General features: G+C 39.9%; 1 protein-coding gene across 5 annotated transcripts in view; it reads left to right on the forward strand.

Moving 5' to 3' along the window:
• The window catches only part of VPS13A (vacuolar protein sorting 13 homolog A), a 167,812-nt gene that overhangs the window by 77,034 nt on the left and 65,667 nt on the right, over positions 1 to 25,111 (forward strand). For 4 of the 5 annotated variants that reach the window (XM_035100322.2, XM_035100325.2, XM_035100324.2 and 1 more), the window contains 14 exons: positions 1,514 to 1,661; positions 2,955 to 3,105; positions 5,468 to 5,595; positions 6,602 to 6,774; positions 7,908 to 8,131; positions 11,309 to 11,541; positions 12,531 to 12,623; positions 12,968 to 13,324; positions 18,010 to 18,111; positions 19,098 to 19,256; positions 19,539 to 19,800; positions 21,990 to 22,150; positions 22,472 to 22,575; positions 24,289 to 24,586. In XM_035100322.2, the coding sequence (XP_034956213.1) occupies positions 1,514 to 1,661; positions 2,955 to 3,105; positions 5,468 to 5,595; positions 6,602 to 6,774; positions 7,908 to 8,131; positions 11,309 to 11,541; positions 12,531 to 12,623; positions 12,968 to 13,324; positions 18,010 to 18,111; positions 19,098 to 19,256; positions 19,539 to 19,800; positions 21,990 to 22,150; positions 22,472 to 22,575; positions 24,289 to 24,586 (2,593 nt within the window). The remainder of the gene's footprint in view (positions 1 to 1,513; positions 1,662 to 2,954; positions 3,106 to 5,467; positions 5,596 to 6,601; positions 6,775 to 7,907; positions 8,132 to 11,308; positions 11,542 to 12,530; positions 12,624 to 12,967; positions 13,325 to 18,009; positions 18,112 to 19,097; positions 19,257 to 19,538; positions 19,801 to 21,989; positions 22,151 to 22,471; positions 22,576 to 24,288; positions 24,587 to 25,111) is intronic. The other variant, XM_035100323.2, reaches the window with a different exon arrangement.

Genomic DNA, 25,111 nt, shown 5'->3' on the forward strand with positions numbered 1-25,111 from the left:
GAAACAGAAGGAAATTATAGTCATTGAGGACAAAACAGCTTCAGAACAAAACAGCTTCACATTTAACAGATCAGATTCAGTATTAGAATAATAATCTAAAACAGCAGGCTGTTCATCTGATAATTGGCAGGCACTAAAGTAACATAATCACAAGCACTTGTCAAACCTTCCTGCAGAAAGCATTCCACAACTGGGTGACAACTGAGATGGTCCTTTAGTAACTCCACCTGCTGCATTTCGGATGGTGGCATAACCTGGAGGGGGCCTTTGATGAAGATCTTAGTTCAAAGCTGTGATGGGCTCTCAGTGTCAAAAGAACTCCAGATAGGGCCTGGAAAAGTATTATTGGTACCTAACTAAAATAGGATGTGGCCCTACCAGCCCTGCTAGCCAAAGGGAAATAGTATGGTTGGTATCTACCTGAAGGGTAGCTTTCCTTTGACTTAGCAGAGCTACCGGTAGTAGGGTTGCACCATAATTTAGTTGACTGGAATGAAACCTATCCAGATAGGACTGTAGCTAGGCCACCAGTGGAAGCTGGTGTACTCCACACCATGAGGCAGTCTGCCTCAGATGACAGTAATTTATTCAGGAAAACTGGTAATGCACCTGGTGCTTCAAAAAGAGAGAAACCCTGTCTAGAACAGGCTTAACAACTACTCTTTAAATACTATTTCAATATTTTCTTTATTGAAGCCTATATACAGTTTATAAAATAATACATACTCCATGAAGCAAGTACATAAGTTAATAATAATAAATAATAAGAATTAAATAATAAAAACTTCAGTTTATTACAAGAATCGGGCACACTGGATTAGCACGTCCATCTCCCTTGCAGAAGATTAAAAGGAGAAATCAAGATGCTAATGGCAGCACACTCCAAAGCTCCAGATGACTCCCTTCAGTGCTTTCATGTACTTGTAGATTTAGTACTGAAAACCATTATGTGTTTCTGTTTGAACTATGGAATAGAAATTTCAATAATAAAACAAATCAATGAAAAATATATCCACTCGAAATGAATATCCAGCATTGTCCTACATAGCGTATATAGTTGGATGTTTACACAGGTACAAAACACTTAATGAAGTATTTCATCAAAGCTGCAATCCTGAGCCCGTTTGCAGGTAAAGCAGTCCTAAATATTTATATTTATATTCCACCTTTTCCCCGACAGGCACATGGGAGCTTACAGCTAAAATGGAAACGGTCTAAGAACAGGGGGAAATAATAATTAAAAAACAAAATTGAATGCAGCCTTGTGAACATTAATTTTTTAATAATTTTATCTTATTTTATACCACCCTTCATCTGAAGATCACAGGGTGGTTCACAAAATGAAAATACAAAATGAAAACACAAAATCCAAAATAAAGCAAAAGCAAAACAAACCAATAACCCCTTTCCATCAGACACATTTAAATGGCCTTATAATGTCAATCAGCCAAATACCTGGTTGAAGAGAAACTTTAATTGGATTGTGACTATATTTTTTCATTCTCATTTACAGATCAAGTTGTATAAGTGGTTTATTGCAAAATGAAATACAGCTGCTGCAACCATTAAATCTTGAAGTTGGTGTTGAACGCAATTTAGCCGCTCTCTGGTATCATGAAATTCCTGACATTAAAATACTTGGACGTCTCAAGCCAATGAATGTAAGTTCTTAGTCACAAAGATGTATATTCTTGCAACTATTGTCAATATGAATAGGAATTAAAATATCCCAATATTTCTTGCATCTTGTAATTTAGCAGCATATAGTTTGTGATTTGCTAGACCCTGGGCTGCAGGTGTTACTTTCTGTGAATGTAAGGAGTCCCTTCCATCTGTTTATAGAACAGAACATTTGAATACAATTAAAAGTTCATCAACATTTGTTAATTGCTTAATGAACATTGTTGTTTAGTCATCCAGGCATTTATGGTATGTTGAGGTGTAGTGGATTGTATTTTTATTGCTCCTGTTGTTTTTGTTTACATGGAATTCATGTTTGCTATATATGTTTTAATATTACTCTTTAATTTTTGTTTGTTTTAATGTTCCCTTGGGAACTTTGGGTGAAGGGTGGATTATAAATATGGTTAATAAACAAGATTTCGATATAGGGTACAAATTTAAATAAGCAAAAATATTAGGTCTTCCAGACCACTTCTGTATATAGCACAAAATAAATAATTAGAGCATCTTTCAGTGTTTACTTATTCTTGGTCCCAGATTCTACAAGGAGAGATTGGATGTGTGCTTCATATTTGTATGCTTTCCTCCCTTAATCCTTTTATTGCAGGGAAAATGAGCCATAGAGATAAAATATTCAAATCAATCCTCCATTTCAGTTTTATCCATGGTCAAGGAAGGGAATACATGAGCCCAAGATCTGTTCCTCGTGCCGCTGCCCCACCCCCTCACTTTTGAGGGCAAAGTATAGTTTGAAAAGTCCAAGAAATGAGGAGAGGCAGGCCTCAATTTCAGTTTATCTATTATTTTGAAGTTTGCTGTGTATTCAAGAAATATTTTCTCTGCACAAGCATTTGAATGTAAACATGGAATAAATTTTGATTTCCCCCCCCCACTCCAATGCAGTAGCAATGCATGAAGTGGTGGCGGAGGTGCATTTGCCAGGGCACAGATGGGGCAGGATGGTGATGTTGGAGCCCTCGGTTGGTGGCGATGCGCAAGTGCACACACAAGGTGCTGCCAGTCCAGTGGTCACTATCCTGCTCTATCCCTGCTCCTCCAAATGCAGCACTACTGATGCTGTTCTGCCCTCCTTGCCTGCAGCTATTATTATTATTATTATTATTATTATTATTATTATTATTATTAACTTAAGATGAATTTATAATCCTTATTACAAGATAAAAAACCTTTTGATTCTAGAGGACCTGTAACATTTAATACAGTTATATATACTCAACTTGCAATTAAGACTAATCAACTTCTTTTCAAAGCTGATTCTGAGTCAGGATGATATAACAACTATCTTGAGAACACTGAATGAAAATTTAGGGGATAGCTCTGGCCCTCCACCTCCTGTACCGGAAAAAAAAGATGTACTAAGCATCCATAGTGGAACAGCAAGTGTTTCCCAACATTCTGGAGGTATGTGTTTTAAAGCTTAAGCCACAGTTCAATTATCTCTTTCCAATAGAAGAAGTTACTAGTTTAATTTAATAGTTACATGAACTATACATTTTTGTTTTGAGTGAATTTAAATGAACATCTTACACAAAACACACTTGCAACATTAGGTCTTGATCTACATAGTTTTACTATTTAATTCATAGACAAAATTCTGTAAATGGGTTGGTGAGCAGTATCATCTACAGTTGGTACGTCATGCTTTTTGCTATATTTTGACAGACCTATATTATATTTCATATATAGAAGCCTGCTCATATTCATATTTGACAGTTTATTTTGAAATCCATTGTTTTCTTCCTTTTTTAATGATCCAAACATTCTTTCTCTCATGCTGACACACTGGGCACAGGTGTGTTTACCTCTCTCTAGTGCTCAAAGGCAGGAATGTACTCTTATCTCAGGAACTTCTAACTAGTCCATTCCAGGAAGCCACCTCAATTACATTACTGAGTTATTGTGCAATTTTTGTTATTGTGTTATTTCCCCAGCATTTCTGATTTTCCTTGTGTTATTTTTTTGTTAGTTGTGTGTGTTCAGGACAGGTGATTTGTTTTGCGTGGCTTGTGTGTGTTTGCCTCCTTTTGTGGGAGGGGATTTCCCCCCCTTCCTGGAGTCATCACTTCAGCTTAGTCTGTGATTGTTTCCTCTTGCTTATACTTGCTGATTGATAGCTTAATTAATTTTCCTGCTGTAATTTATTCAGTTGATTTCCCTAGAGTAATTTCTTCTCGAAATGTTTTTCCCCCTGTAATTGATTGAATAAGATTGGTTTTCCATCAATGATTGAATTTAACAATTAATTCAAGCCCAGTTCTGTGCTTTGGCAGGTGTTGGGTAAGGCAGATGTTGGGTTATGGTGCACCCATGAGGCAGTGGTATTAGCCATAAGGGCATCTTGTGCTGCTTCTACCTTTGTTCATTCAACACTTATGCCTTGATGATGTCCTAGATCAGGAGTGAGGAACCTCCATCTTATGGGCCAGTCTCGGCACACCAGGGGTTCCACTTTGGCTTGCAAAGCCAAACCACCACCACACCCATCTATCTATCAGCTGACATCACTGGTGATGTCAACTGATGAGCAGGAGGACAGCGTTTAATCCTGCATTGGCTGTGTGTCCTGCTCCCAGCAGAGAACAGGATTACACAGGTAAGGCATCAGGATTTAATGCCCACCAACCAGCAGATGAGTTGAAATTAATGTGCTTTTTAAAAGCATAGTTCATATACTTTTTTGCAAGCAGGCAAGTGGAAGCAGCAGGATGGTGGGAAGAGTCTCCCCACCCTCCTCTCCACTGCTGCTCACTTGCTTGCAGGAGAAGCAGCGCTTCCACTTGGAACCACGGGGCTGCCTTAAAGCACTTCTCAAAACAGCACAGTACCCACATCCTTATAACTATACTTCACAAAAAAGTACATATGCAGATTGGTGGGCATCATCACTTGCTAACCTTTTTACTCTTACAGACCAATATGGAATTATTCCAAAATTTTAATTCTCATCCCTTGCCATGGATGCTCCTTCCCTATCTGTTCCTCTGTACATAGTTTAGGTTTTGCTTCCTCATGGCAGTGACATCTGCAAGGAGTATGTCTGAGTTGAATGCTCTGTTTGTGGCAAAACACCTGCACACCTTTTCCACTCACTCTCTTCTTTATTAGGTTTGTAGGGCTACTGCATGGACTAAACCTAGTATGCTTACTCACCATTATAAAATGTTTTTGTGTACATCTGATGAAGTGGCATTTGGGAAGCAAGTACTGCAGAATGTTCTTCCTCTTAGATAGCCCTACCTATTGCTTCTGGTCAGCTTTGGAGCTGGGTCCAGTATGTCAGGGTCCCTTGGGGTTATCTGAAGGGTGTGTCTCCAGGGCCACATACTGCATGTGCCTAAGCTTTCTGCCATGTTCACATGTTTTGCTTGTGGGTGGGTGCTGTGTATTTCTTATTTATCTAGCTTGGTAAAACATGCTTCTGGAAATGGGCTGCTTAAAAGTTCCTTCAAGACCGGGGGAACCAAATCCACCTGAGTCCAGTATGGGCTGGACCTGTTGTGTGTAAGGAAAACAACCTTAAGAACCCCATAGCCTATACAAAATCAGTTAACTGAATAACCATGTTTTAAGCAGAGTGTTTCATAACTGTCAGTCTGGCAAACTTATTGCTCTGGTGATGGTCATTGATGGCAAGATTGTTATATTTACATTCATCTAGTTATGTTTATTCTCTTTGAAAATGTAGTGCATTAGAGACTATAACTTTTTTCTTTTTTGTTACTATGGTAATTATAATTGTGTCTTCTGTTCCTAATGTTTATAGCTGGAATAAGAATAGTGACATCTGCTGTTGTAGAAGCACGTTCCTCAGTTAAGACTAAAACAGTACTGAAATTGGACTTCCGGATTGATTCCCTGACTCTAGTTTTGTACAGTCCAAATTCCAGCCAGGTAAATAAAACGTAATTTTCTATAAAATAAACTTGGTGGGTTGGACCTAGATTTTCTGCAACTGGCTAGAGATCTGGGAGGAAATAACTACACATTCAAACCTGGAAAATAATATGTCTAGTGGCAGCTAGATGTTGCCTCATGGTGAATCAGGTTTTTATGTCACTGTTAAATCTTCTGCTTAGCCAGTTGAGCAGGAATATAATTTGGGGTTACTGGGAATACCTTGCATGAAATGAGTAGTTCAGTTCTTCAGAGTTTTTAAAAGTTCTAAATTTTTGTGGCATACTTACAAAGGAGCATAGGGTATGTTTTGCCTAATCCCATGTCCACTGCTTCCGTGTAGAGGGAGCATTCCTGTCTATTCTAGGCAGTCTCGTAACAATGTAAGAATTACTCATTGATTACCATGATCTGTTTTAAACATTATTCATATGCAAAATATACCCTTTGAAATTAATGAACCTGACTAACTTAGGTTCATTAATTTCAATAGGCCTACTCTGCAAAGCTCTTAGTTACATTCATCCCCATATTTATTTATTGACTTTTCTCACTGCCTGAGACTGCTAACAAAGCATTATAAAATGCATTACTTTAAAATTGAAATAAACTGAAAGTGAATACCGTTTGATTCAGAAGGCTCATTATTCTAATTAAGTCAACTGAATCTCCAGGGTAGCTGTAATTGAAACAATCACATTATCTATCCTATTATAAGTCCTGGCCATTAATGTTTATTTTCAAATGTAGCCTTTGCGTGTATCCGTTGTATGAACAAGAAGTACAACTTTGGTACAACCACATATATGTTGTGCAAATCACTTGCACAAACGTTTGTGAAACAGCACTACTAAGTAAACTACTTCTGGTTGCAATTCTTTCAGTCCAACTCATTATATGATTTACTAATTTAGTTTTGATCTGATTGCAGTAACAGAATTTGTATTTTTGCAGAAACATTTTCTTTAATTCATGCATTAAACTATGTATTTTCTTTTCAAAGCAGCCTACAAATCAGAGTGAACGAGATGGTCATTTGAAACTTGCAGAATTTAAACTGTTGTTAATATCAGCGGCTGTCAAAATGGTGTCAGATGGGTCAATGAATGCCTCAGTCAAATTAACAAACTGCACTTTAGATGATAAACGACAGACAGTCCAGAACGCTACACCAAGGTAATTTTTTCCTCAATTTTATTTTATTAAATTAAAAGAAAAACAAGTACAAGAATACCGGTAATAAATTTAATTTATGACTTTATAGCGATAGTACATAAAACACATATCAACTTTCATATTGTTAGCATATAGAGTTTGCATTTAGCAGCTGAAATTAACTTTAGTTATCGTAATTGAAGTTTTGCTTGGAACACACCTTTAGCTGAAAGGTATTGCCAGGGGACACACGTACAGGGAGCCCCCACCGGTTCTCCTGACAAGCTCTTCACCGAGCAGTGACAGTGAGTCAGGAGAAAGGAATGAGGAAGTAAGCAGGGAGGTGTCAGGGTTGCAAATGAAAGAGCCACAACATCGCCATGAGAGAGGAGCTGGGGAGGAGGAGCTGGGAAAGCCAGAGAACACAACACCAGAATTGAGGCGAGCGGCCACCCGTAGGGCTAGAGGGTGGCACTTTGGGGTGCTTTTATGTTGTGGCTTTTATGTTGGAGGAAAACCCGGAAGAAGCTGTTGCGGGGTTCTGACATGGACTAGGCAGTCATGTTTGCGGAGTTCTTTGCACTGTAAATAGTATGCACAATAAAACCCTAAAAAGGAAGACAGAGTGGAGTGTCTTTACTCGCGAGTAGCCACACACCTCTGACAGGTATTTTGACTGAAACTTGGTATAAAATAAGAAAGCTTATGTTTATTAAAGGAAGTAGATTCTTGATAGGGAAGGAGTTCTATACCCCAAGCTAGCTATCTAGTTGAAGAAACAAAAGAAGCCATGCTTGCCCCTTTGTTCTCAGAAGATAAATTCCTTTCACCTCTAGGTCCAGAGAAGGAATTTGAGGAGGAGCAGAAAGTTGTAACCTGGATGAAACCTAAGATTTATCCATCTAAACATCTAAGAGAGAGAGAGAGAGAGAGAGAGAGAAGTCAGCATAGCAATAAACTTACAGGAATAGTCTGGGAATCTGGAGATCCCCTACTCTATCTGTCTTAACCCATGGAAATCCCTCTCAGAAACTGAGTTGAATGCAAACTTCCAGCACTTATTAGTACCAAAGTGGTTGTTGTCATTAAGAACACTATTGGGCAATGTAATACTTTTCTAATTATAGTATTTGCTCTACTAACTTGTCTTTCAGAATGGTAGAAATGAAGTGTGAATCCGAAAAGAAAGTCATGATGGATATATCTTATAAGCAGGCGAGAGATGGCAACACTGTTCTTGACACAGTTGTTAATGAGACATATGTCTGTGCTAGCATAGAATTTCTTCTTACTGTTGCGGATGTATTTCTAAATGCTACTGCTGAAAGTGCCGCTGCGCAGAAAAACTTCAAGCAAACTTTAGCTGTGAAGGAACAAGGTAAGTGATCAGTACCAGGACCCTGCAGGTGCAGGCTGAAAACCTAGTATTTCTGTACTGCCATATCATAAATATCAGGGCAGTGTACAACAGTAAAACATAAAACACTACTAAAAACAAAACACATAATCATTAAAGTGACTGGCTGATCAATTTAAACAGCTGCAAAGGCCTGTTAGCAGTGCTATTTTTTCTAGAAAAAGGGGTACTGGAACTCACCATGAATGCCTCCCTCGTTCTCTTAGAATGGCAATGGAGCGTACCTGAGAGGAGCTTAAATGTTACTTTTCTGTCTGTCCTAATAGAATCACTGCCTATCTGAATTTCTCCCTTCGGTTATAACTTAATAATATAATTTGGTATATGTTAAACTCACTACATGACACCCCAACCCTTTCATTTTCATGTATTTATACTTTTACATTTTATATATCTTGGAGGAAAACCTAAATCTTTATTTGTAAAGTACCACAAGGCTTATGTATGATAAAAAATAATATGAGATACAAGATATACATCTTAGCAGTGAGAAAGATCTTAAACATTAGGAGGAACTTTCTGACGGTAAGAGTTGTTCAACAGTGAAACAGACTGCCTCAGAAAGTGGTGAACTCTCCTTCATTGGAGGATTTTAATCAGAGGATGGATGGCCATCTGTCAGGGATTCCGTAGCTGTAATTTCTACATTTCAGGGGGTTAGAACAGGCATCCCCAAACTTCGGCCCTCCAGATGTTTTGAACTACAATTCCCATCATCCCTGACCACTGGTCCTCTTAGATAGGGATCATGTGAGTTGTAGGCCAAAACATCTGGAGGGCTGCAGTTTGGGGATGCCTGGGTTAGAATAAATGATCATTTGGGTCTCTTCCAACTCTACAGTTCTATGATTCTTTCTTCAAAGGACTGGTCTTTTGCTGCTAAATTAAAGCTCTTGCTTTTTATAGCTAAATTATGTGATGAAGTTAATTTAAATTGAATTGAATTTAGAAAAAGTTTCTGACTATATAGTCTAACCATATCTTATCTGGCAATTGACCCCTGAAGCTGACCCATTCTTCTATCCCATTAAAGTTCCCTGCTCTCTGTTCATGTGCTCCTTTCCCCCTCCCTGGCTTCCAAACTTCTTTCCCTCTATGTAATTTCAGAATAATCTGGAAAAAACAGTATTTTATTTGATGAAAACAAATCTGTTGTGGTGCTGTAGTTTACCCTGACAGTATGGCTTTGGAAAAAAGGATAAACTACAGCACCACTACAGATTTGTTTTTAAAACAGATCTTGGTAAGCAGAGCTTGGTAAGAATATGGTCCTCAAAGGCATTTAGTCTGCACCAGTATCTGAGATAGGCTAGATCGATTCTGGCTGTCATCAAGGGGAGACCCAACTCAGCTCTGAGATGAACTGCTGGTGTTCCCGGTGGGAGCCCCATTGTCTGCCTCATTAATTTGTTGAGCTTCTAGTTCGGATTTAATACCGCTTCCCCAAATCTCAACCCCGTAAAGCATTTGTGCAACGTAGGGCTTGATGACTGGATTGATTAACCGCCACCCCTTCAAATGGAAGAACCTGTACAGCTGTCCAGTCGAGTAGGCAGATAATAGCTTGATTGCATCCTGATGGGGGGTTACATGAAAGCTTTTCATCAATAAGTAATCCTAGGTATTTAAATCTATACTTGCTTCAGAGTGTGACCATCTAATGTCCACTGGGACTTGGTAACCCTCTTACTGAATACGGCAACCTTAGTTTTGGCATAATTAACGTTTAGGTGTTCTTTTTTACACAGTTGGCCAAATTTGACCAGCATCCTTCTGAGTCCAGTTTTGTTCAAAGATAGCAGGACTAGGTCATCAGCATAATGCAAAATGGACACTTCACGATTTCCAAGAGAGGGAAATGAATTGTAAAATGAATTGTATTCATTTTACTTCCAAAGATGGCACTAAAATGGGCCACCCATATTTCAGGTAATGGGAGGTACAGGCTCAAAAGGTTTATCTGAAAAGCCTCCTTGGATTAGGTTCCAGAATTTGGCTTTGTTCACCTCAATAAGAGCGAGACCCAAGGATTTCCAACTGTTTACATCATGTGCCCTTTTTTTCTGCTTTATCAATGTTAAACTCTCACCGTTGCAGTTGTAAAAGAGAAATGGCCTCATCTGTTTGGGCAAATTGAACTTGTCTAGCTAATTTGATCAGTTCTTTTTTCTTAAGCTTACAGTCCCTGTCAACCAGTTCCATGCACTTGTATGAGTTTTAGGATGGGAGGTAGAATTCCCTGGTTATCTCCTGATATAACTCACAAATATTCCAAGTTCCTTCTAAAGTTTGCTGGTGTAGACAAGTCTAATGTCTAATGCAGGCATCCCCAAACTGTGGCCCTCCAGATGTTTTGGCCTACAACTCCCATGATCCCTACCTAACAGGACCAGTGATTAGGGATGATGGGAATTGTAGTCCAAAACATCTGGAGGGTCAAAGTTTGGGGATGCCTGGTCTAATGCTACAGTCAGTTACTTCTCTTGATTTCATCATAGTCTGATTCCCTAAGATTCGTTGTATTTCAGCTGCCATTGCTGGTGTCCATCTTATGCGCCTATCACCAATACACACTCACTGCATTGAGTGGATAGTAATGGGGTCTTTGTTGTTTTCACTGGACCACCAGTGAAAGATGATCACTGTCTGTCCTGCCTTCCACATAAAATAGTTGAATTTTTGAATAAATAACATGTGACACAAAGATGCAATCCACCACACCGCCCCTCTTCTGGGATATGTAAGTGCAGTGACCTTTTATCTTACCGGGGGGGGGGGTCAGTACAGCTAGGGGCAGCACCAAAGTGTTTAGGCAGCAGAGGTGAAATGCTCCTGCAATGAGGTGGAGGGCAAACTCTGTAAGGGCTTCTTTAGGAGAAGCCCTTGTGCAGCCTCCCCTGCTGGGCAGAGGGGGATCTTTCCAGATCTAATGGTAACTGATCACTCACTCGCATCTGTTTGGCCACTGGGAGAAACAGAATGCTGGACAAGATAGACCTTTGGTCTGATTCAGTAGGGCTGCTCTTAAAATATTAACATTGGAATCTATCATCATTTTTACTTAAAAGCAAAGACTAGAGATGGATTGATGGTTGTGAAGTAAAATTGGATTGATTGTACTAAATGTTGCATTTTTAGTTTCTGTACAACCGGTATCCACAATGGAAATACATGTCGTCATTAAAAATCCTGAGATTGTATTTGTGGCTGATTTAACAAGAAGTGATGCTCCTGCACTGGTGGCTACAGCACAGTGTGAAGTCTCCATGAAATATGGCCCTGAAATGTATAAAATGACAGCTGCTGTTAAAGATATAATGGTGAAAGCCTGCCCTTTTCTTCCAGATATGAGAAAGGGCAGTATTACTACGGTAAGATTATATATAAGATAGCTAAGGCAGAAATGTGCAGTGCTATGCAGATGTAAATTAAACCTGTGCTTATGGTATATAACAGGATGCAACATAAATGAGTAATATTAGAGTCTCTTAAGACAATAGTTACGTTCTATAGTGATCCATAGTTCAGTGGTCCTTATCTGACCTCCTGTCACTGCAGTTGAGGAGGGGCGAGAATGTTGCCGTCCTGCTGCTGCATTTGCACCTCATCACTCTCCCGCCTGGTAAGCCACAGTGACGCTAGTGATAAGAGGTCAGGTAAGTGCCACCACCCCACTGACTGCTGCTGGTCACATGTAAGGGCAATACCTGCACACTATGACTTCTATGGAGATGTGCAACCTTATTTGATTACAGTACAGTGGTACCTCAGGTTACAAACGCTTCAGGTTACAGACTCCGCTAACCCAGAAATAGTACCTCAGGTTAAGAACTTTGCTTCAGGATGAGAACAGAAATCGTGCTCTGGTGGCATGGCGGCAGCAGGAGCCCCCATTAGCTAAAGTGGTGCTTCAGGGTAAGAACAGTTTCAGGTTAAGAACGGACCTCCAGGACGAATTAAGTTCTTAACCAGAGGTACCACTGTATAGATAAGATTATACTTCCTCGTCCATACTGTGCAGTGCTGATGGGAATTGCACTTACTTGTTCTGAATCTGCACCCACATCGCAGACCATGAGTTTGGTGCTGCATGTTCAATTCTCAATCTAGCTCAGAAGCCACCTATGTAGCCCTGGAATTTGCTTGAACAGCACCATGTTGTGTGCTTCTATCTCCCTTCCTTCTAGGCAACTACCCATAGCTAAAGAAATTTGTCAAATGTTTTACAAGTCAGGATGTCTGCATTTGTTTCACAGACTGCTGTTTTGCATAGGAAATGTATATGATGTTGACTGTGCATTTAGAAAGCATTTTTAACCAACAAATTTATATTTTTCAATTTATTGTGATTTATATTCAGATATTGCAGCCCTGTGACCTCTTTTTTGATATGATACAGTCAGGTGAAGATCCTCAGAAAGCTGATCTGTCAATTAAGTCCATCACAATTAAGGTACATTTAAAATTGTGTCTGGATTCATCCGGGGGGGGGGGGGGGGAATGGTATTTTTTCCTTTACAGACCATTTTATACATGTCCTTACACTTTTTATTTTACAAGTTTTGAATCCATCCTAAGACTCAGAAGTCCCTTGGAAAAATGAACAAATAAGTTACTCAGAGGATAGTATTACAGTGTTTCATTCCTTTCACTGCCAATTTCAAACATATGATCCTATTTGTATACCTATAATAATACTATATTTGTATTTCTTCTAATATGTAGTGATTTTTTGATTCACTAAGTCAAATTAGAAATACATAGTTTTTCATTTGATAATTTTTTTTCTAAACTTAGGTGACACCAATTATCTTAAATACAGTAACAACCATTACATCAGCACTCTTCCCAACAAATGAGACTACAGAGAAAGACATTAGTCCAGTACCTCCAGATATTTGGGATCAGAAGAATATTAAAAATCTAAAAATGTGGTTTCTTGAAGAGTCAAGTGAAAATAAAGATCCTGCTTCTGTAATTGAGTTGGTCCCCACAGGAGAGACGATGAAAATGAAAATTGAAACTGTTGTTATAACCCTTGAAGCTGGGGTTGGCCACAAAACAGTGCCAATGCTATTAGCAAAGTCATCATTTTCTGGAGAAGTTCGAAACTGGAGTAGTCTGATCAATCTCTCTTCTCGTCTTGAATTAGAGGTGAGTAGAGTTTTGTTCTGTTATGGAAGAAAAAGGCAGACATTTAAAGCTGTTTGTGATTGTGTCCGCTACGCAGAAACTGTTAGAAACAGTATTTGCATGTTGGGTGTAAGAGCTGCCTAACTACTTTGGTAGTAAGAGTTCGGCTTTCCCCACAACATTTCAAATTTGGTAACCTTTTGGCACCAGATGGCTACTGAATAAACTATACTATTAAAGCACAGTATATAGTAGTTCTGTCTTCAGAAATCACATTGCAATGTATCCTCCTTGCCCAGGAAAAAAAAATGGATTCAAGATATCACGCAGATGTATAGGTCATTGTGATGTCTCAGTGCATTAGGGCAACATGGCATTAGAGTGTCTTTCACATATTTCCTTCTCTCCTTGAAAACACATGGCGGGATCAAGCTGGGGTTATAACTTGAAATATAGTGTGGTTTTGTGAACGTGCCCACCAACTTTCACAGGTAGGATTTAGTTGGGAACAGTGGCACCACCTTGCGCTGAAGATTGAGGGCCCATCATCACGTGACTCACGCACATGTGACAGGTGCTTGTGACATTGCACAGTCGAGAGAAAGCCGGGCACTGCGGCATACACCAAAGTGCTCCGCCATATTGGGAGGGTGTGGGTTTTCCCCCTGAAAATGCCTATGTGTGGAGTTCAGTGCATGCTGATCAACACACAGTCTTCACAGTAAGGCACTATTCTGATGGCATGGGTATTGCAATGACTGGTAGATTCTTATCTGCTGTCTCTGCCTGTTCTGCCGTTGAGGACTTACTGGATCATTCTTTCTAGCTCCTCCCCTTTGACCTTACTGCCTTGGGTGACCCTACTGGGAGTATGAGACTCCCAATGGCTTCGCTCACAGGGATAATAGAAACGTGGAAGCCCACTCACCATGACAAGGTGGTGCTCCTACGAGTGAGAGGCTGAGCGCTGCACCAAGCTGTGTGCCCAAGCGTCAGGAGAAGGATGATCACGGTGGTGCGGGCCAGAGCACCAGCACTTTGCACATTGAGGGGCCCCCAAACAGCTCAGCCTCCATGAGCTGGTGCCTCTGGTTGGGAAGCTTCTGTAGGCATGGCCAATGCTGAATGTCTTTTTAGAATTAACTTACTCTTAAGATATTTTAATGCTTTGGGATATAATTAAAACCAGATGTGTTACTCTAAAGCAGAGCTTTCCAAACCTTGTCAGCTGCAGTGTGTAGGTGTGTCACACAAACGCTCCCAATGCTTCTCCTTGGGCTGGAAAGGGATTAGTTCAACCTCCAGTTTGCTAGTTACAGGTAGATAGCCGTGTTGGTCTGACGTAGTCAAAAAAAATTAAAAAATTCCTTCCAGTAGCACCTTAGGGACCAACTAAGTTTGTCATTGGCATGAGCTCATAGAATCATAGAGTTGGAAGAGATGACAAGGGCCATCCAGTCCAACCCCATCAAAAGGAAACACCATCAAAGCATTCCTGACAGATGGCTGTCAAGCCTCTGCTTAAAGACCTCCAAAGAAGGAGACTCCACCACACTCCTTGGCAGCAAATTCCACTGCCGAACAGCTCTTACTGTGTGAGCTTTCGTGTGCATGTGCACTTCTTCAGATACACTGAAACAGAAGTCACCAGACCCTTATATATAGTGAGATGGTGGGGAGGGGTATTACTCAGAAGGGTGGTGGGAATGGGTGATTGACTAATAGATGTGGTAAACCTGTTGATGACTGTTAAGGACTGCAATTGGCCTTACAGGAAGAAGTAAGGGGTGAGATGGCTAAAGATAGCTTTATCATGTATAATGAGATAAGAATCCAGTGTCTTTATTCAGACCAGGTCTCTCCATGGTTTTAAGTTTAGTAATCAGTTGCAGTTCAGCAACTTCTCTTTCCAGTCTATTTCGAATTAATTGATTTATTTGTAATAAGACAGCTACTTTGAGATCTTGTATAGCATGTCCTGGGAGATTGAAGTGTTCTCCTATTGGTTTCTCTGTCTTGTGATTCCTGATGTCAGATTTATGTCCATTTATCCTTTGGCGTAGGGTTTAGCCTGTTGGTCCAATATAGAGAGCTGAAGGGCACTGCTGGCATTTGATGGCATTCACAATGTTAGAAGATGAGCAGCTAAATAGTCCTGAGATGGTATGTTTGATGTTGTTGGGGCCAGTAATGGTGTTGTCTGGGTGTATGTGGCAGCAAAATTGGCAATTGGGTTTATTGCAGGCTCTGGTACCAGTGTCCATGTTAAGTCTGGTGGTTGTATTATTGTCGGTGAGGAGTTGTTTAGGATTGGGTGGCTGTCTGTAGGCAATGAAAGGTCTTCCTCCCAGAGCTTGAGAAAGAGAACTGTCTTTGTCTAGGAGAGGTTGTAGATCTCTGATGATGCGTTGTACTGTTTTAACTTGGAAGTTGTATGTGATTACTAGTGGTGTTCTGTTATTTTCTTTTTTGGGTCTGTCTTGCAGCAAGTTCTCTCTGGGTATCAGTCTGGCTCTGTTGATCTGTTGTTTAACTTCATTGGGCGGATATTTTAGTTCCAAAAAGGTTTGCTGTAGATCTCTTAGGTGAGAGTCTCTGTAGAGTTGGAACAGATGCTGTTGTAACGTAGGGCCTGGCTATATACAATGGATTGTTTGGTATGTTTGGGATGGTAGCTAGAAGCATGTAGATATGTTTGTCTGTCAGTTGGTTTACGGTATAAGGTGGTGTTTATACGCCCATCCAGAATTTTTTATAGTAGTGTCCAAAAAATGTACTTCTTGCATAGATTGGTTCATTGTTAGGTTGATGGTGGGGTGAAAGTCATTGAATGTCTGGTGGAAGGTTTCCAGGGTCTGTTGACCATGTGTCCAGATAATAAAAATAACATCAATGTATTGCAGGTACAAGAGAGGTTTGAGTGGGTAGGAATTAAGGAAACGTTCTAAATCTGCCATGAAGATGTTGGCATACTGTGGGGCCATGCGGGTGCCCATTGCTGTGCCGCTGATCTAGAGGAACAGGTTATCACCAAATTTGAAGTGTTTGTGGGTAAGGACAAAATGGCAGAGTTTGGTAGCAAAGTCTGCTGTGATTTTGTCTGAAATGGTGTCCAGTTTGCTAGTAAAACTGAATTACTGTATCACAAAATGATGTATAATAATAACAATAACAACAACAATAATAAGCTGGGCAGCTTCCAACAGAAATATTAAAATACAATAATTTATTAAACATTAAAAGCTTCCCTAAACAGGGCTGCCTTCAGTTGTCCTCTAAAAGTCTGGTAGTTGTTTTTCTCTTTGACATCTGGTGTGGGAGGGCGTTCCACAGGGCGGGTGCCACTACTGAGAAGGCCCTCTGCCTGGTTCCCTGTAACTTGGCTTCTCTCAGCGAGGGAACCGCCAGAAGGCCCTCGGCACTAGATCCTCAGTGCCGGGGAGAACGATGGAGGTGGAGACATTCCTTCAGGTATACTGGACCGAGGCCGTTTAGGGCTTTAAAGGTCAGCACCAACACTTTGAATTGTGCTCAGAAATGTACTGGGAACCAATGTATGTCTTTCAAGACCGGTGTTATGTGGTCTCGGCGGCTGCTCCCAGTCACCAGTCTAGCCGCCGTATCCTGGATTAGTTGTAGTTTCCGGGTCACCTTCAAAGGTAGACCCACATAGAGTGCATTGCAGTTGTCTAAGCGAGAGATAACTAGAGCATGCACCACTCTGGCGAGACAGTCCGTGGGCAGGTAGGGTCTCAGCCTGCGTACCAGATGAAGCTGATAAACAGCTGCCCTGGATACAGAATTAATCTGCGCCTCCATGGACAGCTGTGAGTCCAAAATGACTCCCAGGCTGCGCACCTGGTCCTTCGGGGGCACAGTTACCCCATTCAGGACCAGGGAGTCCTCCACGCACGCACGCCTCCTGTCCCCCACAAACAGTACTTCTGTCTTGTCAGGATTCAACCTCAATCTGTTAGCCGCCATCCATCCTCCAACCACCTCCAGACACTCACACAGGACCTTCACCGCCTTCACTGGTTCTGATTTGAAAGAGAGGTAGAGCTGGGTATCATCCACATACCGATGGACACCCAGCCCAAACCCCCTGATGATCTCTCGCAGCGGCTGCATATAGATGTTAAAAAGCATGGGGGAGAGGACAGAACCCTAAGGCACCCCACAAGCGATAGCCCAGGGGTCTGAGCTCTCATCCCCCCCCCCCACTTTCTGAACACGGCCCAGGAGGAAGGAGCGGAACCACTGTATGACAGTGCCCCCAGCTCCCAACCCCTCAAGACGGTCCAGAAGGATGTTATGGTCGATGGTGTCAAAAGCCGCTGAGAGATCCAGCAGAACTAGGAAACAGCTCTCACGTTTGTCCCTAGCCCGCCGGAGATCATCAACCAGTGCGACCAAGGCAGTTTCAGTCCCATGATGAGGCCTGAATCCCGACTGGAAGGGATCCAAATGGTCCGCTTCTTCCAGGCGTGCTTGGAGTTGTTCAGCAACCACTCGCTGTGTCACCAACATGAAAAATTTTGAAAGCTCTGCTCTAAAGTTTTTCCTCCCGTTGGACATATTAATAATATAGGAATAATGATTGTCATCCAATAATAGTCCATTGATTTTTAATATTTTTCATTTTCATTACATGCTCCAAATGGATATCACTCATTGTACAGATTAATTATGTTTTGTATTTTTAGGTACATTATTACAATGAGATGTTTGGTGTTTGGGAACCATTGCTTGAACCACTGGAAGTTGAAAACACTGATGAATTCAGACCTTGGGTTCTAGAATTGAAGGTATACTTTTAGAAGTACAAATTCATTTTAGTATAGGACAGATGGACTTTAATGTTTGAATAGACGTTCTTCTTTCTCCATTTACTATAATAGTTCAAAATATTTATTTATTTCCATTTACCGGTATTACTCATTTCCAATATAACATATCAAAGTGATTTAACAATAAAAACATAAACAAGTTCATATTTGTGATCCTGCAAACACATATACTTAAAATTCTTCATAATATGAGAACAATAGTCTTGTACCTGTTGTCACTGGGTAGAAATATATCCTCACTTAAGAAGTAAAACATGGAAATGCATGCCTGTCTTTAAAGCAGTTTTAAAACTTCATCCAGTACTATGTACTGAGGAACCTGACCTAGTTTTGTTTTAGGCTGGAAAGAGTTATGCTGAAAATTTGCTGCTTCAGTCTACTTCATGTCATTTGCCAGGCTGCAACTCAGGAATTATTTATTTATCATGCTTTATTCTGTCCTTCCTCTTTCATGTAGCGTAGAAACACTGCATGCAGTAGGGGCCCTGCAGTATTAGTTCTGCCTCTCCACACATACTATACCTGTCAAGATGCTGAGCTTTTCTAGTAAATAAATAAATTGGAACAGAGGTTATGAGCCAGACTATTATTTAATGTATTTTTCCACTTTTCCTTAACTATCTTTAGTCTTTAGGATTCACAGATAATTGAAAATTTATGTATGGACTTAATTTCAAACTCATAGCAATGGAGGAGAGAACAGCTTCTGCCTGCCCACATTTTCAGTGTGCACAGTGGAGCCTTTTATGCCACCAGAGCACGCATGTGCACACACCTACACCCACACACCCCACCTCTAAGGCAGAGGGGCACCTTTATTGTATCCAACATCCTAACAGTCTGGATTGCTGTGCCCATATTGCAAATGTTCTAAATGTTTTATAGGCATAATCAGCTTTCTACATCTAATATTAATTTCTCCTCCCCTCTTTTTTCTGTTAAAGATGAAGAAGAAAGCCAAGAAAGCTTTAGTTGAATCAGTTGCCGAAGAAGAAAACTACAAAGTCCCAGAGTACAAGACAGTAATAACTATTTTTTCTCAAGATCAGCTGAACATTACATTGTCCAAATGTGGCCTACTAATGTTGAGTAACCTTGGCACGGTAATAAGACTTTGATTTGCATCTGTGACCTAAATAAAGTAATATGTTCAATTTACTGCAGTGGACAATGAAGGTACTGGATTGGGTAATTCCCTCATCACGTGACGGAGGCAGGAGCACAGAACTGTGGGAGGCAGGCTCAATCTCCTCTGTCACGTGATGAGCGAGTTACCCTATCCATTGTCTTCATCATCCATCTTATGAATCTGCTCTTCAGGTTGTTCTTTTTTTTTTTAAGGTTATTAGTTAATTCATTATTTCACATCTCTTTTTTTTGGCTAGGCATTTGCAGAAGCAGCTTCAGAAACTTCAGAAATCTCCAAAAAAGACCGGGCCCCCTTTGTATTAATGAATTCCTTAGGAGTCCCCGCCATTGTCTTGCCTAGTGACTCCTTCAATGTTCTTAATGTTGAATCAAAGGGGGATTCATTTCATCTTGAAGATGGGCAAAGTCTAAGTATGGAGTATGTCAGAACTAAAAGTGATCAAGACCAGTTTACAGCAATGACTACCCTAAGCAGCAGAGTATTCTACATCTGGATCAGTAAGTAGGCATAGTATGTATAACTTAAACCCCAGATAGAATGCGGTTCCCACATGTGATCTCAATTCAGAGTTGAAACCCTGGTACATACAGATAGAAGGATTTGACAAGACATTGTGAGTCAGGTTATTGGCTCACATCTACCGTGTTGTGCTGTAGCAGTACAGATAGATTTTTATTTATGGTTTTAAGTAACCTGTTTGTTTGATTACATTGTTATTAGACTGCTGTAATAGATTTAAAGAACATAGCTGAAACTTTGCTTGTAGCTTACCTCTGGGTAGCAAGGTACTCTAGGTCAATTTTACACCCCCATGAAAAGCTTGTACCCTTTTCAGAAGGTAAGTGAATTGTGTACTTGATTTGCACGTAAGGGATTTTTTCCTCTTTGTTAAAGCTTGAACGTACTGCAATAGATTGCACTGCATTGTGGGTATGTATAATTTGGTCTCTAAATAAATAAACTTTGCTTAGTGTTAGGTCAGCAGTGGAAATTCCAGTCCACAAACCTTATTAAGCCTGTCGGGCCTCTCTATTCATGCCTATAACCAGGGCCAAATTTAAAAGTAGAATTGGGAACACACTTAAGTGCACTCCTGATTCTTCCTTTCCAACCACTGGTAGAATTTGGCGGCTTTTGAATTCTGTGGTGAGAGGGAAAGGCACCAAATTCAAAAAGTGCTAAATTACACTAGAAAGGAAAAATCAAGAGTACACTTGGAGCATGTTCCCAATGCTTCCTTTACACCCACAGCTTGTTCAAGCTGCATGGCTCTGCATTAGGTATAGTGATGAAGTAATAACTAACAGCTTACTTTAAAATGTACATTTTAATTTTGAGATAAACTTTTTAAGAACGTTATGTCTACTTATGTGGCCTGTCTCTATATTAAATCATTGGATATTTTTTTTTAATCCAACCAAACATATTGTTCATTAACAGAATATCCTCCCCCAGATAGTTCAGTGAACATTCATATATATATATGTTGGGAACAAATTACATTTTACTTTTGTTGTTGTTGTTTAGTCGTTTAGTCGTGTCCGACTCTTCGTGACCCCATGGACCATAGCACGCCAGGCACTCCTGTCTTGCACTGCCTCCCGCAGTTTGGTCAAACTCATGTTCGTAGCTTCGAGAACACTGTCCAACCATCTTGTCCTCTGTCGTCCCCTTCTCCTAGTGCCCTCAATCTTTCCCAACATCAGGGTCTTTTCCAAGGATTCTTCTCTTCTCATGAGGTGGCCAAAGTATTGGAGCCTCAGCTTCACGATCTGTCCTTCCAGGGAGCACTCAGGGCTGATTTCCTTAAGAATGGATAGGTTTGATCTTCTAGCAGTCCATGGGACTCTCAAGAGTCTCCTCCAGCACCATAATTCAAAAGCATCAATTCTTCGACGATCAGCCTTATTTATGGTCCAGCTCTCACTTCCATACATCACTACTGGGAAAACCATACTTTTTTACTTTGGAGATCTGTAATTGAATCTTTTGATTTGTATTTTTCTAAGCACGACTGGAATTGGATCATAGCTGTCAAGTTCTCCCTTTTTTAAAAAGGGAAATTCACTTATGCTGAATAGGCTTCCTCACGAGAAAAGGGAAAACTTGACAGCTATGATTTGGATTGAAGTGAAGGAGTATGTTAGGAAGTTGAGGGGCAATTTGCTTTGGGAATTTTAACACAACAGGAAAGGGACTAAGTGTTAGCATCTAGTACAAATTAGTGAACATAGGAAATGTTATCTACTTTCCCCACAACAATACCCCACCTTTAATGGACATGTTGATATTTTTAAATTTTATTTTTCAAGGCAGGGTGCTCTCCTTTCTAGTACAGGTGGTCAGAGATTTGATTTTTTAAAATAGCAACAGCACGTGTGAATATCCTCCTTTCAATTACAAGGACAGAATATTTCACTAAAAGCACTGGGTCAGCACTGGTGTGAATATAGAGCTAGGAAGAAAATGATTTTTTTTAAAAAAAACTTTAGACCTCAGTCCATTCACTTCAACCTATATTTTTTCTGGATGAAACTCCATCAAGTGGGAGCTTGCTGCCCTCTAACGTATGAAAGCTAAAAGTGCGTCAAATTCAGAGAAATAGATACCTCCGCTTGCTTGCTTGCCAGTTCATTTTCAGCAGTTTCATTTCAATACAATTCAGTGTATTACCTTCTTTTTCTAGCTCCTCAGAACCACTCCACTACAGAAAAGATTCCTCTGACAAAAGTGGGACGAAGTCTTTACAGAGTAAGACACAATGACTCTGGTGTTGTGAGATCTGTAGTTTGTCAAATTGACACCACTGAGGGGAGCAAGATGATAACAGTGCATTCTCCGATTCAGGTAAGCTTTGCTCACTAAACATGATGTCCCAGAGTTCATAAATTAAAGTTTTCCCCCCACCTAGATTATCAAGAGTTTCATTTTCATCCTATTGCCTGGCTGAGTAAGGATATATTTGCTATGTGCAGATACATTTTGATGTAGAGGTGCTTTCAACCCAAGAAACACGCACATACTAAAGTAGCACACACAAGAGAGCAGTATCTTTTGCCTTCTTGCACAGTTGAATAGGCCCTCTGTTGGTGGTGGTCTTTGCTTATTAGTGTGAAAAAAAAAGACATTTTAGCATTTTATAATAGGCACTGTTATTTTTCCATATAGATAAAGAATCATTTTTCAATTCCTTTGAAAATATTTGAAGATGGAAAATGTTTAGGAATGGCTCTACCAGAGGATGAATTTAACATACCTTTGACCTCTTACAGGTGATTTTTAAGTTCTTTTTTATTTTTCTCACTTCATTGCATATTACATGAATGCTGACCACCCAGCTAATTTAAAATATATATAGTTATAGTTTAATAATATTGCTGCAGCAATATTGCTATAGATAGCAATATCTATAGAAGATTGCTGCAGCAATATTCTATAGCTATTGCTGCAGCAATATTCTATAGACTGTTTGTTGGTATGTTGCTTTCCTCAGAATTGTTTATTCTTTCCAAACAGAACATGGTTGAAGTTTCTCATGCTCACTAGTTTGATTCCACTTTAATATTACCCACTCACTTGCAGATTTATTGAAACGATCTATTGAATGCATACCTATGGAAAAGTTGAACTAACTTGTCAAACAAATGTGTGCGTTTCTAGAGCAACTATCACAGCCACTTCAATTCTCCCCCAGCCCTGCTGTTACCATTTTATGCATGGATAAAACATGAATTGGGTTAGCATTGCATCTGAACCTGAGTTTGTGGATTTACTTGCTTACTGACAAGCTGGTGTCAGTATTGCGGTCTTTAAACATCGGCACTGTGACTATTCTCCCCTGATGCTTGAGCTTATTTTAATGCACAAAATCATTGGAATTACTGGAGCAGTTCAGGAAGGAAGATAGTAAAGCACATGATCTCACAGTAACCTTCCTATGAAAGCATGTGTTCCTCCTTTTCCTGTGTGAGCAGCCAACGTTGCAGAAAGAACAACAACTGCCTGTGCCTTGATAACAGTTGTATGAAAGTGGTCAAAGTTCACTATAGGACATCACTAGTCAAATTTTCACAGATTTGAAGTGGCAGATTATTTTATAAATTTATTTATTTGCCAAAGAATTGATGCTTTTGAATTATGGTGCTGGAGGAGACTCTTGAGAGTCCCATGGACTGCAAGAAGATCAAACCTATCCATTCTGAGGGAAATCAGCCCTGAGTGCTCACTGGAAGGACAGATCCTGAAGCTGAGGCTCCAATACTTTGGCCACCTCATGAGAAGGGAAGACTCCCTGGAAAAGACCCTGATGTTGGGAAAGATGGAGGGCACAAGGAGAAGGGGACAACAGAGGACGAGATGGTTGGACAGTGGTCTCAAAGCTAACAACATGAGTCTGACCAAATTGTGGGAGGCAATGGAAAACGAGTGCCTGGCGTGCTCTGGTCCATGGAGTCACGAAGAGTCGGACGCGACTAAACGAAAAAAACCAAAACAGTTACAGTATATCACACTTTTCCTCCAAATAGGACCAGGGTGGTAAACAAGTAAAACAATAAAAAATCTTAAAACAATTCTGATTCTGGAAAGTACTGGACACTGGGAAAGATCTTAACCTAAAAAGCTTGTTGAAAGAATTTCTAGGTGTCGAGAATACATTTTAGCATTCAATGATATATTCCTTTTATTAATGTTAATGGATTGCTTTTAAATTGATAAGTTTTCATGGCTGCTTCTACAAGTGCTACACGCCTGTCAAATCAACCTGCTAAAAGTTCTGTGAAACAACTATGTGGTTCAAATTGATTTTGATTGTTTTATTTATTTCTTGTAAATATTTATTTATTTATTTATTGAATATTTCATTGACATAATAACTAACTTCAGCAGAACTTGTAAACAAGCCATCTAAATGAGTCGTTGTGACACATTGAATCTTTTTAACTGGAAAGTGAGATGAGGATAATAATTGCTGTGCTTATTTACAGAGCGCTACTGTTTTTTCGACCAGTAGCTGATGAAGGCGGAACTTCTGGAGAGTATACATCAAGTGAAGGAGTTAGTTTTGATGAAATGGTGAAGAATTTTGGCAAAGTGTTGCAGAAGAAATGTCAGCCTACAAAATCACCTAACCACCCACTCATCATCAATATTGTTCCAATGCAAGATACTCTGATATCTTCAGTTTGTATAGATGATCAATGGGATTTACCATATGTTGTTCATTTATGGCCTTCTGTTCTTCTCCGCAATCTTCTTCCATATCAGATTGCTTATTCCTTAGAGGTAGTTTTCTCTATTTTTTGTTTTCCAGTTCTTCTGAGTATATAAAAATACTATTTTATTGTCTGGAACATCATAGTGCATGTTCCATAAATATAAAGCATTCTGGTGATATCCTAAAATGTTCTATCTCTTGTCTATAATTCAGTTACTAGCATCTAAGGGTACAAAATTGACTTTGGAGTGCCTAATCTTTCTTAACAATCCTCCTTTCTAACTGATTAATATCCACCTTTAGTGTACAATTTGCTTTACCTGGTTGCATGCAGGAGGCATCCAAGACAGTGGGGTAACCCCCCACCCCCAGCCTATAACAGGCAGGAACATATGAATTTGAATTTAATAGGGCACCCAGCTCTTTAGAATCCTCTCCAGTTCCTCTATGCTTCCCTTTACTGGTTATATTTGCTGTTAGCTTATTATTTATGAATAAGAATTTGCAATCTTTCCCTTTTTGTAATATGTCCCACATGTTTAATAAAATTGCAGGAGCAGAAAGGTATCTATTTAAACTCCTACCCTTAGAAA

The sequence above is a fragment of the Zootoca vivipara genome, chromosome 11, assembly GCF_963506605.1.
Source record: "Zootoca vivipara chromosome 11, rZooViv1.1, whole genome shotgun sequence".
In the NCBI taxonomy this organism is placed as follows: domain Eukaryota; kingdom Metazoa; phylum Chordata; class Lepidosauria; order Squamata; family Lacertidae; genus Zootoca; species Zootoca vivipara.